The 14,865-nt window shown below is 37.0% G+C and overlaps 2 protein-coding genes across 3 annotated transcripts; both read left to right on the forward strand.

Annotated features, from left to right (window-relative positions):
• Positions 1-5,149, forward strand: arl6 (ARF like GTPase 6). 2 transcript variants are annotated; one of them, XM_015032094.1, is made up of 9 exons: positions 1-302; positions 1,628-1,776; positions 2,030-2,091; positions 2,271-2,339; positions 2,421-2,515; positions 2,838-2,967; positions 3,184-3,239; positions 4,398-4,410; positions 4,678-5,149. In XM_015032094.1, the coding sequence occupies exons 2-9, from the start codon at positions 1,657-1,659 to the stop codon at positions 4,709-4,711; spliced, it is 579 nt and encodes a 192-aa protein (XP_014887580.1). In that variant the 5' UTR covers positions 1-302; positions 1,628-1,656; the 3' UTR covers positions 4,712-5,149. The 2 variants fall into 2 exon arrangements, with proteins under 2 accessions (XP_014887580.1, XP_014887581.1); XM_015032095.1 differs by lacking the exon at positions 4,398-4,410 and having other exon boundaries at positions 15-302.
• Positions 5,150-8,886: 3,737 nt separating this feature from the next.
• LOC106947236 (high-affinity choline transporter 1-like) lies at positions 8,887-14,459 on the forward strand. Its single transcript, XM_015032093.1, has 9 exons — positions 8,887-9,108; positions 9,736-9,961; positions 10,256-10,369; positions 10,668-10,823; positions 10,943-11,091; positions 11,317-11,460; positions 11,928-12,081; positions 13,175-13,392; positions 13,487-14,459. Exons 2-9 carry the CDS (start codon positions 9,778-9,780, stop codon positions 14,153-14,155), a joined length of 1,788 nt encoding a protein of 595 aa, XP_014887579.1. The 5' UTR covers positions 8,887-9,108; positions 9,736-9,777; the 3' UTR covers positions 14,156-14,459.
• Positions 14,460-14,865: the final 406 nt, after the last annotated feature.

The raw sequence follows: 14,865 nt of genomic DNA on the forward strand, positions 1-14,865 counted from the left end.
CGCTATCACCGTAACAACCAATCACAGCGGAGCAGACCAATCGTTGCCGAGCAACACAATGACCAATCACGGTAGACCTCTGTGCGGCTGACGTGGAAAACGTCTTCCGTTGCCCCGGTGATACAACCTAGCTGCAAGACGGTGGTCTCCCAGCAACGTAGTGTAAATATCCAGTTATATTTTTATTCTATGTAGTATGAGAGAGCAGCAGAGAAATGAATGAAACATCAGTTAGTTAAATACAAAGACTGGGACTGCACTAGCTGATCCAATATTAGCAACATAGCACGGGCGAATTACAGGTAAGTTACAGCTCTACTTAACAATCTGCGACAGGATAATACGGGCTAACGTTAGCGATATCGTAGCTAGGCTAACCGCGGTGTTGGTTTTCGCTACAATTGCATAACTACATTTGGATTATTTAGAGTGGAAAGATGTTGTGATTTTTTTTTTTTTTTTTTAGAAAGACCACGGAAAGCACTGTCTATGTTGTATTGAAATGACTGAAGTAGTTAACTTTCAAACAGCTAACGGTTAGCAGTCGCTTGCTAGCGACTATCGTAACAGAGATTAAATAGCTATTAGCGTGTAGTAAATGCGACCAAATCTGGTTAGAACCACCAAACACCTATCTGCGACAGGATACACTGTGCATTAACTACACTTGGTGTAGATAATCTTCACTGATATGATCACAATTATATGTAGATTTACAGTTGTGTGTTAAATGTCACAGTTTGATGTTCATAGAAAATAACCTGGTTGCTATTTAAAATAAACGAATTCCATGTACATTCATTATTAATCAAAACATTATTTTGCTCTGCGTGATATTTTTTTGTGAAAGAGACTTAGCACCATGAACATATTTCCTGAATGGTTCAGCTAATATAAGGGATATGGACACTACTGAACGTAACCAGAGATTTCTCGTTTTTTAGTTAATTTCTCAGCATGAAAGGAATTTCTATTCCTCATTGATCTTTGCTCTGTTTTAGGATACACTGGGCTTTTCTAAACTTAAAAGAGGCTATAGTTTTCTTTAAAACATTTTAGCTAGCAACCAGATCAGTGTGATGCACCTTTTTATGCACTTGCTCAGTACATGTTAATTTTAATCAGAGCTGGTTGCAGGTGTCATTGATTGCAATATCAACATTAGACAACTTCCATTCTTAAAGTGTGACTGGGTGAATGTAGGCGTTAAGTAGCCGTTATGAATGGAAAGGTCCTATATTAATTCAGTTTTTGTGCATCTTGGTAGTTGAATCGGACTCTTATAAAGTAGTGAATATAATATGCTATAATATTTTAGTGGCCATGCATCCATTTTCTTCAAAGCATGAATATATTTAGCCTGTTGGATGGATGCTACCCACCTACATCTTATTTAAATCTCAGTGTTTGAGATACTAAAGGTCACAAGAGGGAAAGGTGCATAATAATGGCTGAAAACAAAAAAGAGAAGAGAAAAATATAAGTTCATTAAAACTGATATCATCATTACTGCTGGGAAAGTGTGATCAACTTGTGTCTATTATAGATTCCCTTTCTGTTCCTTACCTCTTCTTATTTGTAATTTTAACCTACTAACTTTTGCTTTTTTTTTTTTTTTTCATTGAAGGCTCACAGCTGATGGTTGCTTGCTAGCCAATGGGACTATTTGACAAGTTGGTCGGATGGCTGGGCTTAAAGAAGGAGGTGAATGTGCTCTGCCTGGGCCTGGACAACAGTGGCAAAACCACCATCATCAACAGACTCAAGCCTTCCAATGTAAGTTAATGATCCAGTGAAATTTGTGCACTTGTTGTATTTATTACACCTCACATTGACATATTGTGCATGTCCTTTTTGTGTTTTAAATGTGTTGTCCTGCAGTTATGTTGATCTGCTGTTGCACAACATTATTTACAATGCAATTAAGTAAAAAACAAAAATCGTTTCTTACATGACAATAGAATGAACATTGTCTGTGTGAGCTTTCCTTTGAGCCATTCTTGTAGAAGCCAATCTCTTTTTCTTTTAGGCCCAGGTGCAAGACATTGTTCCAACAATTGGCTTCAGTATAGAGAAGTTCAAGACATCCAGGTAGATACTTAATGCCATATTGTAAGAATTAAATGTGTTATTGTTTTACCACCTTATTTTGATTTGAACATTTTGTCTGCTAAGTGATAGAATATGTGCTCCATGTGATAACTTTTAGGTTTCCAACTTTATTTGTTTATTTATTTGATATATATATATATTTTTTTTCTTTTCTCCAGTCTTTCATTTACCGTCTTTGACATGTCTGGTCAAGGCAGATACAGGAATCTTTGGGAACATTACTACAAGTGAGTGCACACATACAGTCTGTACTTTTGCCTTTTTTGGTGATATACATATACATTTTATTCCCGTTGCTCTCTTTTCAGGGAAGGGCAGGCTATCATATTTGTCATTGATAGTGCAGACAAGCTAAGAATGGTTGTAGCCAAAGAAGAATTGGAAACATTATTAAATCATCCCGGTGAGCTCTTTCTGATCTGTCTTGCACAGTTTTTTTTATACTGTTCTATGTCTAAACCATACAAGTATGAATACAGATTTTTGGTTTATATTTTATAAACCAAAGTCATTGAAGACACAAACTTCAATGACTCTAAACCCGTTTTATTTTTGTTATGTATGCATGTGTATTCCACGAGTGAGAAACACAGTGAACCACTTTGCAGAAAACATATTGAGCAATATTGTGTCAAATATTAAGCAATGGTGTCAAAATATTGTTCTTTATCATTCACCATCACAACTGTAGGTTGTTTACATTTTACTCACCGTTTTTGCTGCAGATATTAAACACAGGAGGATCCCCATCCTTTTCTTTGCTAACAAGATGGATGTCAGAGATGCTCTGTCTTCTGTCAAGGTCTCACAGATGCTCTGTTTGGAGAACATCAAAGACAAGCCCTGGTACATCTGGTATGAACAGATTAAAACACTTTGAATTACTTGTCTCATAAACTGTACACTACTAATAATAATCTAACATAACTATTAAAGCACAGGAGTGTATAGAACCAGTCATAGATTCTTGTAACATTTTTTTTGGGATTGTTTTTTTTTTCTGCATGGTTGGTAGAAAAGCCTGGGTGGATGCAGGTTTTTGTTTTTCAGAACAAATTTGTTGTTTTCCAGTGCCACGGATGCTATCAGAGGAGACGGTTTACAAGAAGGAGTTGACTGGCTGCAAGGTAAGAGACCTAATGTGCATAATTGAAGACTAAAGTTCTGTATTATTGTTCCCACCCCCCCTCCCAGATTAATATGAAGTTTACTTTGCTATCTACTTTATTCTTACCTGATTACTTTTTAGGTAATTTGAGACCAGAATAGCATTCAAAATCTAATAAAGTAACAACCACACATATTTTGTCATATTCCACATGTTTTTTTTTTTTTTTTTTTGGGGGGGGGGTTGTTGGGGGGGTTAGACTCTCTTGAAGTTTTAAAAATACTGGATCTGATTTTACCCAGTGGCTAACGTTTGGCTGACAATGCCGTGGGGAGTAGGGCCACAACATATTTTCCAGCAATAAAGTGGCTTGTACATTTTTCTTGCTCCAACTTTAATTCCTCAAAATTTGAAAGTTTGACCAACAAGAACAGAATGTCTTTATTCACTTTCTTCATTGTCATTGCCAAGCTACAGTCACAACTCCTCCTTCTGTTTTCTTGATTGGTAAGGTTAAACATCAACCAGAGAAATCCAGCTCAATGGGAGAAATCCCAGTGGATCACTGAAGGCAGATGATTATCAAGTAGAATTGCGTAGAAAGGCAATGGTCAGGTTAATTAGACTCCAGAAGCTGAGGAAAAACTTCTCACAGCTGGTTTTCATACACAGAACACAGTTAGAAAGTTTGGGAAGTGCTCTTATTTATTTGGTTATTTAACATACCCGACTGCCAATTTATTCGAAGCAGCTGTTCTAATAACAAATTAACCCACCACTGCTGTAATGTAACTGCAGCTGTTCAGGTTAGTTTCCTGTCCACATTAATACTCCAGTCTTACTTTTTCCAACCAAGTTAAAGTTCTGTTAAGAAATGGTTATAACCTCAGGTTAAGTAGGTGGAGTGGTAGTAGGTTGAGGAAGAGTTAAACCAATGAGACGTTTAGTTCTAACCTCAATAACAGGGAGCAGTGATGTGAATGAGGATTATTACACCGTTTTTATCTTATCATTTATTGACGTTTCTTTGTTTCTGCCATTTTCTCATTGCTATCTTTACCTATAGATATCTAGAATTTCAATGTTCATAACAAATATGTGTCATTGTACAAGAATGTCCATGTCTTTTTTTTTTTTTTCTGTTATGTTTAATGCCCTCATTCAAATCCTTCCATAGATCAAATTATACAGTGAGTACTGGTTGCTTTTTAATACTACTGTTGTTGAATTGTAGTTGTTTAGGATTTATCACTGGTTCTCTTCCCCATGTTGTTGTATCCTAAGCAGGTGCGTTTACATGAAGCCACCTGTGCAATGTAATTAAGCTAGAAACCTACCCATGTAAACTCTTCATCTTGACCGATCTTTGTCCAGTTTTCTTTTGGTAATCCTGAGAGTTCAAAGAAACCGCTGTCTGTGTTATATTTTGCTGAATAACCCTTTTCCTCCTTTTCTAGATCAAATCAAAACAATGAAAACATGAGCGCATGAGGAGCAACCACCAGAATAATCACCATTACTCGCACATATATATATCTTTTAAATAACTGTTTTGCTGTTTTTGAGGCACCACTTGAAGTAGATGCTGTGTCTGATTACATATAAGTGTTAAAGCAAGAAATGCAAATGTCCAATAAGCAAGTCTTGGTAAGAGAAGTGCACAAAAAGCAGCAGGTGAACTCGGTAAATGCTTCCTATGACATTTTTAAGATTTGTGAAGATGCAATGTTATTTGGGTAAATTTTACTTTATTGTTAAACCAGTGGGAATCAGAAGAAGAAAGAGGCAAAATGTGTTCAGATTCCTGCCTTTTCCAAAACTACATTGGCTGTTTTATGCTTACACTAATAACAGCCATTTTGTCCTCACTACAGATAATTTAGAATGGAGCTCTGCTCAATTTTAAGCAAAGTTTCTCTAGGATAATAAACAAAAAAAGAAAATAAAAATAGAAATATATTTTAAATAGAATATAATTTATGTGTAATAATACCAATTGTAATGTGCCCTTTTGAATACGACATAGTTAGCTGTAATGATCATATACAAATATTAAGTTAGTATATATACAGATGTGAAACAAGTAGGTGAAAACTGCAAATATAAGTCAATACAAGTCTCTGCAAAGCTAAATTCCAGCCACTGTTCCTTTTGGCTTGATTCCATTTCTAATGAACAAGATGTAATCATTCAAAAAGGCTGCTTTCAGTTTACTCTCTGCACTTCAATGAATCAAAGGCAGACCAGAAAGCATAAAATTACAGTCTATACAAAAGATTTCTTTTTTTTTTTTGTTGTTGTTTGTTTTTTTAAGGCTTTGATCTTTTTATATAGGCTGACCTAGAGCTTGCCATAAAAGCAGCTTGTTTTGTCCATGTTAACATATGCTATTTCAGCCCTGGTTTCTAAAAATGTTTTCTGTTTTTTTTTTAGCCTTTTTTTTAATGGAATTAATCAGTATTATAAATAGATAGATAGATAGATAGATAGATAGATAGATAGATAGATAGATAGATAGATAGATAGATAGATAGATAGATAGATAGATAGATAGATAGATGGAAAAGTGTTGTACAACTAAGCTCACAGATTTAAAAGTGGCAGCTACAAAGGCTTTAGTTTGCATTTATTTCTAAGAAATAATCTGACTATAATGCACTAAATTAAAATCAACACATTTCTTTATTTCAATCCTTTATCTATGCTCTGTCAAAGGTTTGTGAATTGTGGCTAAATAATGTCTAGCAGCAAAAACCAAACAGAAACAGCTTTTTCATCATTTTTAATGTCCTCCTGCAACAGCTCATAAAGTAACTGTTCCTAAAGCAAGACTTTATTTAACCAATTACAGCTTGTGGTCTGTCAAAGATGTTTTTTCTTAACGTGAATGACGTAACTAAAATGGTGCAGATGGAGGTAGCTGTTTCAGTAACAATCATATTGAAGAAATGTAACCTTAAGAACCTCAACAAAACTTGAGGTGTTTGTAAAACATAATGGTAGATGTGAAGTAGCTCGTACTTGTATAGCAGATAAAGTTCAGAGAACCCCAAAGCTCTTCATGCTACGTTCAATCAGTCACCCGTTCTCACACACATGGAACACCCTCTAAACTGTTACCAAACTCTTATAAATTTGTTTAGATAGTTAGGGAACATATGCTAAAAAGTCTGTGATAGTTGTCAGGAAAGCATCGCAAAATATGTTTGAATTTATGTTAGCTATTTAAAATGTTATATCTGAGAGTCTGATGCTGTTTTTGTTGTGAAAAGCTGGTGTACATTTTAGTGTCATACATCAGCAGGCAATGATTTTTTTCTTCAGCGCTTCGTCTGTGAAACAACCAAATCAAGAAAGCCCCTGTTCACTCCAACAGTGGAAACCATGTGGATTTGTAATATTTCTGTGATTGTAAAATATCTTGACTTGCTGTAAAGAGTTTAGTCAGTATCTTGTAGAGATCTCAGATCATTTCTGTATGTCAGCTGTCCTTGATTAATAATGTTTTATATTTTAAACTGATATCATTTTTAGACTATTTTCTGAAACTGCATTTTTCAAAGGCCTGTTTCTATTTTATTCCATTCTGTGTTTTAATTTTCAAATAATAAAATTTGTGGAAACCCAACATTTCTCCATGTTCACATGTAATGTTCATATATCAGATGTTATCCCACATTTTCCGTCTCTCTTCCTTTTTTTTAGGGTTTTTTTTTTTTTTTTTTTTTTTAGAGATCTTGTGAGCTGCCAGCAACAGCTGCTCATTAAACCTCCAGTCCTATGACTGAACAAATTATTTGGTTGAATGTAATCAGTGAAGTTACAGATGTTGAACTGGAACACAATAAAATCTTTTTTTTTTACAATAGTTGTGCTCAGAAATGCACTAGATATGAACATTATGTCTAATGGGATTCTTGATATAAACAAAGCACAGGAATGCCAAAGTTAAGATTCAGTGTTTGATTTAAAAGTGCCTCAAGGTTCTGCACCAACCATCTGTCCAACATGCCATTAGCAGATTTTCCAGCTGTCTGCCGGATCTTTTATTTTTTGGCATAAATATTTCCCAGAATCATTCGGCTCTCAAAAGTTATTGCATTTCATTTTATTTTGATCCAAAAGCTGGTTTGTATGTAACGCATGTAATGTTGGTAATAGATTTTAAATATGCTGCCATACGAAAGCATGTTTGCCACTGCAGAATGTTTTATTACTCTGCATATTAACTGCTAACTAGAAACATGAGTTAAGGCTTCATTTCAATAGTTTTAGAATTAGTGACAAACTTTAAGAAAAGCTTAATATTTATAAATGTAAAGCTCAAATCTATTTTTTTTCCATCTACATGAATATTTTTGTTGTAAAAGCTTTGATCTAAATGTACATATGTAATATAGTCTTTAATGATGTATAAAAGTAATATGAAATATCAATAGATGTCCTGTATCATCACTCCCAAATACAGGGTGGGCCATAAGTTTACATACATAGAAAAGAGAAACATTTTTATATAGGACAACCATTTTTATTTTTGTGGGACTCTGTGTAATCGCTGCACGTCTTGGACCACTTCGTGGTTGATCTGCAACATTTCCAGTTTTCTGAAACTTGCAAATAAGTTTTCCCACAGTGTCGTGTGTGATGCTCGTTCCATGTTTTCTGTTACATTTTTGTGCAACCATGCCACTGCTTCCGGATCCATCAGCCATCAGTATAATTTCAATTCTTTGCTCTTTTGTCAAATGCATCTTCTTGGGTATCTGAAATATAAAAGAAATATACATTTTACATTCTCCTATGTATGGAAACTTATGACCCAACCTGAATAACCTGTTTTACATATTTTTGGTCTCTCTCCATGGTGCTGAATCGCTCTGTTTGACTGCTAAGAGAGTCCTGCTCATTTGCCACCATTTACCATGACGAATAAGCATCTTCTCCAAGACAGTTTTTTTTTTTTCTCCTGTTGCTGTGTGTATGTGTGTAAGGATTTTTAAAAAGTCAGATTGTATCATTAAACCTCACTGCATGCTCGGGACCCATCCTAATTGGATGCCTGCCAGTTTCGACAAGTCTTGTTCAGATAAACGGAGTGCAAGCTGAAGTGGCCATTAAGTAGACGCAGCTCAAAGATATATATCCTGAAGGGAAGAGGGAGACACACACTTAAGACTGCTATAATTGCTTAAATGTGGGGAGTGTTTTATCCACAAATTCGTTTGATCACAGAAAAAAAAAAAAAAAGAGGAAATTGAGTATTTCTCCTTGAGAGAAATACAGCCAGTAATTCCTGGCTATATGTTTTAATAATAACACTTTTATCCCACCAGAGTTTCTTGATGAAGGCGTGTTCCCAGCGTCCTTCCGATGAACAAAGGAAAGCAAATAATGTTACTAACAGAAGGCCACCTGAAATGTGTTGATTACGATTTGTATGCACTGAGTATAAAGAAGTAGCGCCAGAAGTGGACAAAACAAACAAACAAAATATTCACAATTTTGTAATTAGTCGAAACGTGACGCGACGCTTTTAACAACCTTCTTTTCATGACCCATCCGGTGAGTAAAAGAAAAAATAAAAGTGTTCTTGAGTAAAGGAATTTCGGCCCTCTTCCAGTAACATCAGCCGGGACATATTTTTTTATTTTTTTTTGCCAGGTGCTCATTAAGAGGGACGGGTGGTTTCTCTGACGCGTGTCTCGGTCCTCTGACGGCATCTGCCCCCTTTATAAGCCTCAGCAAGTCACCCGAGAGACCCCCACCGCCGTTTCGCTTTACAGTTGCCCACCAGTACAAAGAGGGACGCGTATTTCAAAGCTGCTGGAAGTGTGATGCTCGTTTTCTTTGCTCATCTGCCCACACGCATGACTCTGGAAAGATTTTTGGTAAGTTCTGTAGTCCTCTATATATGGAAAAAGACATTAAGTAAGAAAGACGCTTTCTATCATAATTTGTGCCTCTTTGGAATTAGTATTTCTGTGCGTAATACGGCTTTTACGCACACGCATCCTCCACAAGGAGCCAAATTAAATGAACAAAAAGAACATGACTTATTTAACAGAGCAAAATTATAGTAATACGAAGTTAATTGTATTGTTTAAATATAGTTTATATTAGATTTTTTGGGGGGTTAATTGTATCTTTCAGTTATTTGTATTGGGGGTTTGTACCAGGAATATAAGCGAATATGAAACATTTCCGTCTCATTTGTAATGGTAGTATGACCAAATTTAATGAGTAATTTTACAAGACATATCAAAGTTCAATTTAATATTTAAATTTCCATAATTTAAAGAAAAATTATTTCTTTGTTTTCCTTTGACGTGCCTTTATTTTTCAACCAGATTTCAGCGTGTCTGGTCAGTATTTCAAAACGGGCCAAAAAAAAAAAAAAAAAAAAAAAAACTAACTTTGTTTCCACTCCAAACTATGTTGATACTTCACTTGCCACAAACACAAAGGCGCACATAACATCATATCTTGTGATAACTATGTTTTCTACTCCTCTACAGGTCTTCATGTCCTCCCGTTCCTAGCAGAAGACCACTGCGACAATGACCATCCATGCAGAGGGGCTTGTGGCTATCGTGGTCTTCTATCTCCTCATCCTGTTCGTGGGCATCTGGGCGGCATGGAAGAACAAACACTCCGGGGAGGCGGAGGGCACCGACCGCAGCGAAATCATCATGGTCGGAGGGAGAGACATCGGACTCTTTGTCGGCGGATTCACAATGACAGGTGGAGTTTGTTACTGGTTTGTTCTATTAGTTCCGGTACATATTTTTAAAGAGACTATTCCCATAACCGAGGAACTTTTTCTATGTAAATTTTATATATATATATATATATATATATATATATATATATATATATATATATATATATATATATATATATATATATATAACCATTTACGATTTTGTTTCTACTCGAATTTGAGATTTTCTTTTTTCTTTTTTTTAAATTATTATTATTCTGTCCAAATAAATGTAATTTCAGTTACGTTTAGTGACGTGTTTGTGTAATTCGCAGCGACCTGGGTGGGTGGAGGATACATCAATGGCACAGCTGAGTATGTGTATCTTCCCGACTACGGTTTGGCTTGGGCTCAAGCCCCATTTGGATATGCTCTCAGTCTGGTTGTTGGTGAGTTTTCTTAAACAGTAATATTATTCTTAAATGGCAAAATGTTATGTGGAAGAAATAGAAACTTATGCACTACTTTATTGGCTAAACATATTATTTAAAATAAAAGTTTTAGATTGACTGTCTCAAGTGCTCTTCTGTTCATCTTTCAGTGGTAACATTTAAACAAGTATCAAACTGTCCATATTATGTTTTTTTTTTGTTTTGTTTTGTTTTTTTACTATTATTATTTCATTCAAATCCATTTTAAGTTTTGAAGATGGGCTCTGAAATGTATTTCCATCTCTCTTTATCCCAGGTGGGCTTTTCTTTGCTAAACCCATGCGCTCAAGGGGTTACGTCACCATGCTGGACCCGTTCCAGCAACTTTATGGGAAACGCATGGGTGGTCTTCTCTTCATACCTGCGTTCATGGGTGAGATTTTCTGGTCTGCTGCCATCCTGTCCGCCCTCGGTAAGTCCACGTGTCTGCACACAGCAGAACAAAAGTGTTCTTGGATATACCTCAAAATGTATCTGAATTTATGACACTACCAGGGCTGTGATCTCCTTTGACCTGCTCTTGACCTATAGGCGCTACTCTGAGTGTCATTGTGGACATCAACATCAAGATGTCAGTGGTTATCTCTGCACTCATAGCAATCTTCTACACCCTGGTTGGAGGACTGTACTCTGTGGCCTACACGGACGTGGTGCAGCTGTTTTGCATCTTTATTGGCCTTGTAAGTTCAAGACTTGCGTTTGATTCATTTTATGCATTGGTCATTCTCTCTCAGAATTATAGGCAGAAATGGACAGAAATCCTTAATTGGATAAGGATAAGATGTTAAGTTCATGTTTCCCTCAAAATAAATTAAATGTGTTTTGAAACTCTTCTGTTCCTAGTTTGTGTTTTTTTTTTTTTTTTTTTTTTTCCTGTGTGTTTACTGACGTCTGTTTGCCTGCAGTGGATCAGCGTCCCTTTTGCTTTGACTAACGCTGCGGTGTCAGACATCACCGTCACTGCAGTGAAGAGGGTTTACCAGTCACCGTGGAGAGGCAGCATCAAGAAGGAAGACACCTGGATGTGGGTCGACAACTTCTGTCTTCTGGTACTGTCTCTACATGTTTATTCATCTCAGCAAAATTAGGCCTTAAAACTCAAGAATACAGTCAAAAACTGATTTTATCAACAACTTTGTTTTTTTAAATGTGTTGATTACTCTTGTTGGGTTTAGCTTAAAAGTGGAAGAACTTCATTGACTTCATTCATTTGTTATTCTAGAAATTGTTCAGTAAATAAATTTGTTACATTGTTAGACACGTGGCCAAGTAAATAATTAATTAATTCCAACACAATCATTCCCTTATGAAATTACTTACTTGTTCCAATACACTTAAAAAATTTGCTCTGTTCTTCTCTCCATATGTTGAACTTTAAATACTGTCTCTCAGGATATTTCTTTTCTTTCCTTTCCTTTTTTTTTTTTTTTAAATCTATGGATTTGTGACTTTGGTGCTTCCAGATTCAGAACTTCACTTTTAAATATGTTTTTTCTTGGTGGTCATCATGCTGCAGATGCTGGGAGGAATACCTTGGCAAGTGTATTTCCAAAGGGTGTTATCTGCCTCCTCCGCCACCTATGCACAGGTTCTCTCTTTCCTGGCCGCGTTCGGATGCCTCGTCATGGCCGTGCCCTCCGTTCTCATCGGAGCCATTGGGGCCTCCACAGGTTAGAGACATTCCACATACACACTCTGCGGTTGTGTTCGCCTGTGTGTTTGTTTTGCTGGGGAAGGCTCTGGGTGGGTTCTTGTTGCCCTTAGATCTAAGAAAACCTGGTAAATAGCAGCTGGTTCACCTCATCCATAATGAAGCAGCAATCCGTTTAATAACCATGCTGGATTGTAAATATTGCATTAGAGCGAGGCAAGGGACCAAATTAGTGCTGTGATCTCCAGATTTTTAGGTGTCAGATTCTTCCACAGAGAAGTGATGACACAAATGTGTTTCATCGTGTTCTATGAATTTGCTCAAGATGTGCAGCTTAATACCATAGGATGCAAAATGTTTGATTTGGTGGGGTAAAGTACCAGCAGGCTCTTCAGCAATAGATTCATGTTGTCTGTAGAGATGTATCCGACATTTGGGATCATTTTATACTTTCATCTTTGGGACCGTTTTGGTCCCCTTTCATTTCAATCATCACTGCACGTCAGTTCACAAAACAAGAGGTGTCAAGACATGCCAGAGTGAGTTTGGTTTCAGTGAACTCCACAGATTCCAGACCATAACCCAAAAGAACATTTTTAGGATGAATAAATATCCAGACTGTAAGCCAGGCGTTCTTGTCCAGCATCAGTGTTTGACCTTAGAAATGATCATACAGCATTTAGCATCCTTTCATGGCCATCTAAGACCCTGAGCAATCTTATTTAATCTTATTAAAAATTTGTTTTGAACTGAAGAGAAATAAACACAAGAGAGGAACTGGGCTCTGGATTATTTAGAGCGATTGTATTAAGAAGAATGGTACATGCTCCAACCATGTGTCTGATATTTTGCTAAAAGTAAATATTATAATGTGATTTTTTTTTCCCATCTTGACACATATGCTGAAATGTAATTCTGTATTTCACCAAACTGTTCAATACGAGATTACTGCAGTAGATTGCCTCTACCAGGGATGTTTTAGATTATACACTGAAAATGGATTAAATTAAATTATAATTTTAAATAAGTTTGTTCCTATTTTTTAAATCTACAAAAAATGAAACAGAGCATGTTTTCCTCTAATAGCACTAACGATTATTTCTCTTACTCAGACTGGAACAAGACAAGTTACGGTGGTGAAGCTCCTAAAGACAAAGATGAAGCAGCAATGATTCTCCCCATTGTGCTGCAGCACCTCTGTCCGCCATTTGTTTCTTTCTTCGGTTTGGGGGCTGTGTCTGCTGCTGTCATGTCCTCTGCAGACTCCTCCATTCTGTCTGCAAGCTCCATGTTTGCAAGAAACATCTACCAGCTGGCCTTCAGACAGTCAGTAAGTTCAGGAACGTAACCAAGGATTTTGTTACTAATTGCCTCTTTCTGAAGTTGCCTATCTAGATGCTTATGTCTATTCTCTGTCTTCCAAGGCATCCGATCGTGAAATTGTGTGGGTGATGCGAATCACAATCTTTGTATTTGGCGGCCTTGCCACGCTGATGGCCCTGGGCGCTGGCACGGTTTATGGCCTCTGGTACCTGAGCTCAGATCTGGTTTATGTCATCATCTTCCCGCAGCTCCTCAGCGTGCTCTTTGTCAAAGGCACAAACACGTACGGCTCGGTGGCCGCGTACTTGTTTGGCCTGCTGCTGCGCATAGGCGGGGGTGAGCCCTACCTGCACCTGCCTCCTTTCATTTATTACCCAGGCTGGACGACCGAGCAGCGGAAGCACCAGGACTCCGACGAAATGGAGGAAATTATCATACAGCGGTTCCCCTTTAAGACCGTCTCTATGTTGGCCTCCTTTTTCGGTAACTTTGTTTTCTCGTACCTGGCGAAGTACTTGTTCGAGAGCGGAAAGATTTCGCACAAATATGACTTTCTGGATGCCGTGGTGTCCAGCCGCAGTGGGGAAATAATGGATAAAACTACTCTTGTTACCCGAGGCAACAACATCGGGCTGTCTGAGTTAGCGCCTGTCAAGCCGCGGCTGAGTGTGACCTTGGCAGCCGCCTTTACCCGCCGTGACACGCTGCCAGAGGAAACAGTTGAAGAGGAAGAGGAAGAGTCCAGCCCTGACTTCTCACATAAAGAATAATAAAACCTGGATTTCATAAAAATGTAAAGATGGAATACCTGACTGAACTGGCAGGAGGCCAAGAGGCAAGAGGAAAATATCATCTTTCTGGACTTTAAAGTACTTGGACATCCCACTTAATTGGATAAGAGCCACATGTCAGGATATTAGACTCTTGATTATAGCCGCTTGCTGATTATCACACCTACATATTGAAATATATACATAGAAAGCACTTATACATTGTCACCTTGCATACCTCATGCCTTTTTAACTGGGTTAGAGGGTTTAACTGGGTTATGAGAAGTCCAGTTTATTTGACTATTCAGCACTAAAGAAAAGAAAGTCTTCAGATTTCTGTTTCTCATGCAAAATCATGCAAAACAATTGACAAGTACTTCACAAGAATTGACAGCACAACTACTGTTTGGAAGGGAATCAATAAAAAGCAATAAGATATGCAGCTTCACACACATGCAGCAATTGCGACGTAATCTGACGATGACTATAGCAGTAGAGTAGGTCAGCTGTAGGTAATTATGAAAAAAATGCATCCATTCTTCATTATGTCAGTTGTTCACGGTGAAATCTGAAGCTGGTGATTAAAAAATGAAGTGTTTCTTTGAATAGAAACACCATCATATTTCCTATTACTATTATTTTATACTCCTACTAAAGAACAAACTATGATTTGAAAAAAAAAAATGCAATGAAGTGAATCAAATATATCC

This window comes from Poecilia latipinna, unplaced genomic scaffold (genome assembly GCF_001443285.1).
Source record: "Poecilia latipinna isolate Pla-1442-1.1 unplaced genomic scaffold, P_latipinna-1.0 Scaffold230, whole genome shotgun sequence".
In the NCBI taxonomy this organism is placed as follows: domain Eukaryota; kingdom Metazoa; phylum Chordata; class Actinopteri; order Cyprinodontiformes; family Poeciliidae; genus Poecilia; species Poecilia latipinna.

What these genes read in the sequence shown, in the direction of transcription:
- arl6 (XM_015032094.1), top strand. Translation starts at nt 1,657, where the DNA reads ATGGGACTATTTGACAAGTTGGTCGGATGGCTGGGCTTAAAGAAGGAG. An exon ending in ACAGACTCAAGCCTTCCAAT is followed by an intron (nt 1,777 to 2,029) that starts GTAAGTTAATGA and finishes TTTTTCTTTTAG; the next exon opens with GCCCAGGTGCAAGACATTGT. An exon ending in AACATTATTAAATCATCCCG is followed by an intron (nt 2,516 to 2,837) that starts GTGAGCTCTTTC and finishes TTTTTGCTGCAG; the next exon opens with ATATTAAACACAGGAGGATC.
- LOC106947236 (XM_015032093.1), top strand. Translation starts at nt 9,778, where the DNA reads ATGACCATCCATGCAGAGGGGCTTGTGGCTATCGTGGTCTTCTATCTC. An exon ending in CGGCGGATTCACAATGACAG is followed by an intron (nt 9,962 to 10,255) that starts GTGGAGTTTGTT and finishes TGTAATTCGCAG; the next exon opens with CGACCTGGGTGGGTGGAGGA. An exon ending in TGCCATCCTGTCCGCCCTCG is followed by an intron (nt 10,824 to 10,942) that starts GTAAGTCCACGT and finishes CTTGACCTATAG; the next exon opens with GCGCTACTCTGAGTGTCATT.